The sequence below is a fragment of the Centruroides sculpturatus genome, unplaced genomic scaffold, assembly GCF_000671375.1.
Source record: "Centruroides sculpturatus isolate CEXI.00-Female unplaced genomic scaffold, Cexi_2.0 scaffold6273, whole genome shotgun sequence".
NCBI classification, from domain to species: domain Eukaryota; kingdom Metazoa; phylum Arthropoda; class Arachnida; order Scorpiones; family Buthidae; genus Centruroides; species Centruroides sculpturatus.
Genome location: NW_019390371.1, coordinates 1 through 1,222, shown reverse-complemented (window position 1 = coordinate 1,222; position 1,222 = coordinate 1). Strand labels below are relative to the sequence as shown.

Below are 1,222 nucleotides of genomic sequence, written 5' to 3'. Positions count from 1 at the left end.
ACGATTGCCTGGGTTAAAGCAGGGGTCGCCAAACTTTTTTAACCGTCGACCCCCAACCACTTTCCAAAGCCTCACATTGACCCCCACCGTAAAGTTTTATTATAAGTGTAAGCTACATTTCTGTTGCAAATGTGCAGCAAGTATTAGAGATTTCTTTTAATTGCAGGTCAGAATTTAATGCCAGATTTCTTCTTGAGTGATAGTGATTTGGAATCATTTGGTCCTATTGATAACATGAAAATTTCGGAGTTACAAGGTTCTGCAAAGGAAGAAACAGCTGAAGCAAGTGAGATAAGAACAGTTTTTAGCAAAATAAAAAATTTAACAAATGAAGAATTGGTCAAACAGACTAATGGAGTCTTTCAGTTTATAGTTAAAGGTAGATAAAATTTTATTAATTAAAAAAAATGTATTTATGAAATTTTAATTGTTTTTGTTTTTTAGATAAAGATGAGATTAGTTGGTACATTGATTTAAAGAATGGAAATGGTGACGTGGGTCAAGGCGATCCGCCGGGAAGTAAAGCAGATGTTACATTCATGACAGATTCTAAAAATTTTTTGAAAATGTTTAGTGGTTCTCTGAAACCCACATCAGCTTTTATGGCAGGCAGCCTTCGTATCAAAGGCAACATGGCACTGGCCATGAAATTAGACAAGTTGCTAGCTCAGATGAAATCTAAATTGTAATTAATATGCCTGTCTTTACTTGAATATAATACAAATATTTTTTTATTATTTTTAACAAAAAAGTTAAATTTTTATAAAGATTTTGAATCCTACAAGTTTTTAATGAAAGAATTTATATCATATGCAACTATCAGTTTGGCATTATTTCTAAATGAATATTAACTCAAAACTAAAACTAACTTTTAAAATTAAGTTGTAATTTCGAAAAAATTGTTATTTTATATAAATGTGTTGTTATCATTTAAATGTTTTTACTTTTAACAAAATGAATAAAATTGTTTTGTAAAAAGATGGACTTCACACAAATATAAAAGTAACTCGGCCAGATGTTTTCATATTTACACTATGAACTCATCCTTAAGTCAATTTATTTGACTTACAATAAAAACTAAGTAAATAAATTATGTTCTGGCTTCATTAAATATTGGTAAAGACAGATCTGGTATTACTTTTATATATTATTTGGTGAAAAGCCAATATTTTTGTTTTTTGATTATGACTTTGTATTTTAAATAAAAAAAAAGTTTAATAAA

The 1,222-nt window shown here is 28.4% G+C and overlaps 1 protein-coding gene across 1 annotated transcript; it reads left to right on the top strand.

Annotated features, from left to right (window-relative positions):
* The first annotated feature begins 155 nt into the window (after window positions 1-155).
* Window positions 156-1,183, top strand: LOC111617462 (hydroxysteroid dehydrogenase-like protein 2). Its single transcript, XM_023358745.1, has 2 exons — window positions 156-379; window positions 445-1,183. The coding sequence occupies exons 1-2, from the start codon at window positions 178-180 to the stop codon at window positions 687-689; spliced, it is 447 nt and encodes a 148-aa protein (XP_023214513.1). The 5' UTR covers window positions 156-177; the 3' UTR covers window positions 690-1,183.
* Window positions 1,184-1,222: the final 39 nt, after the last annotated feature.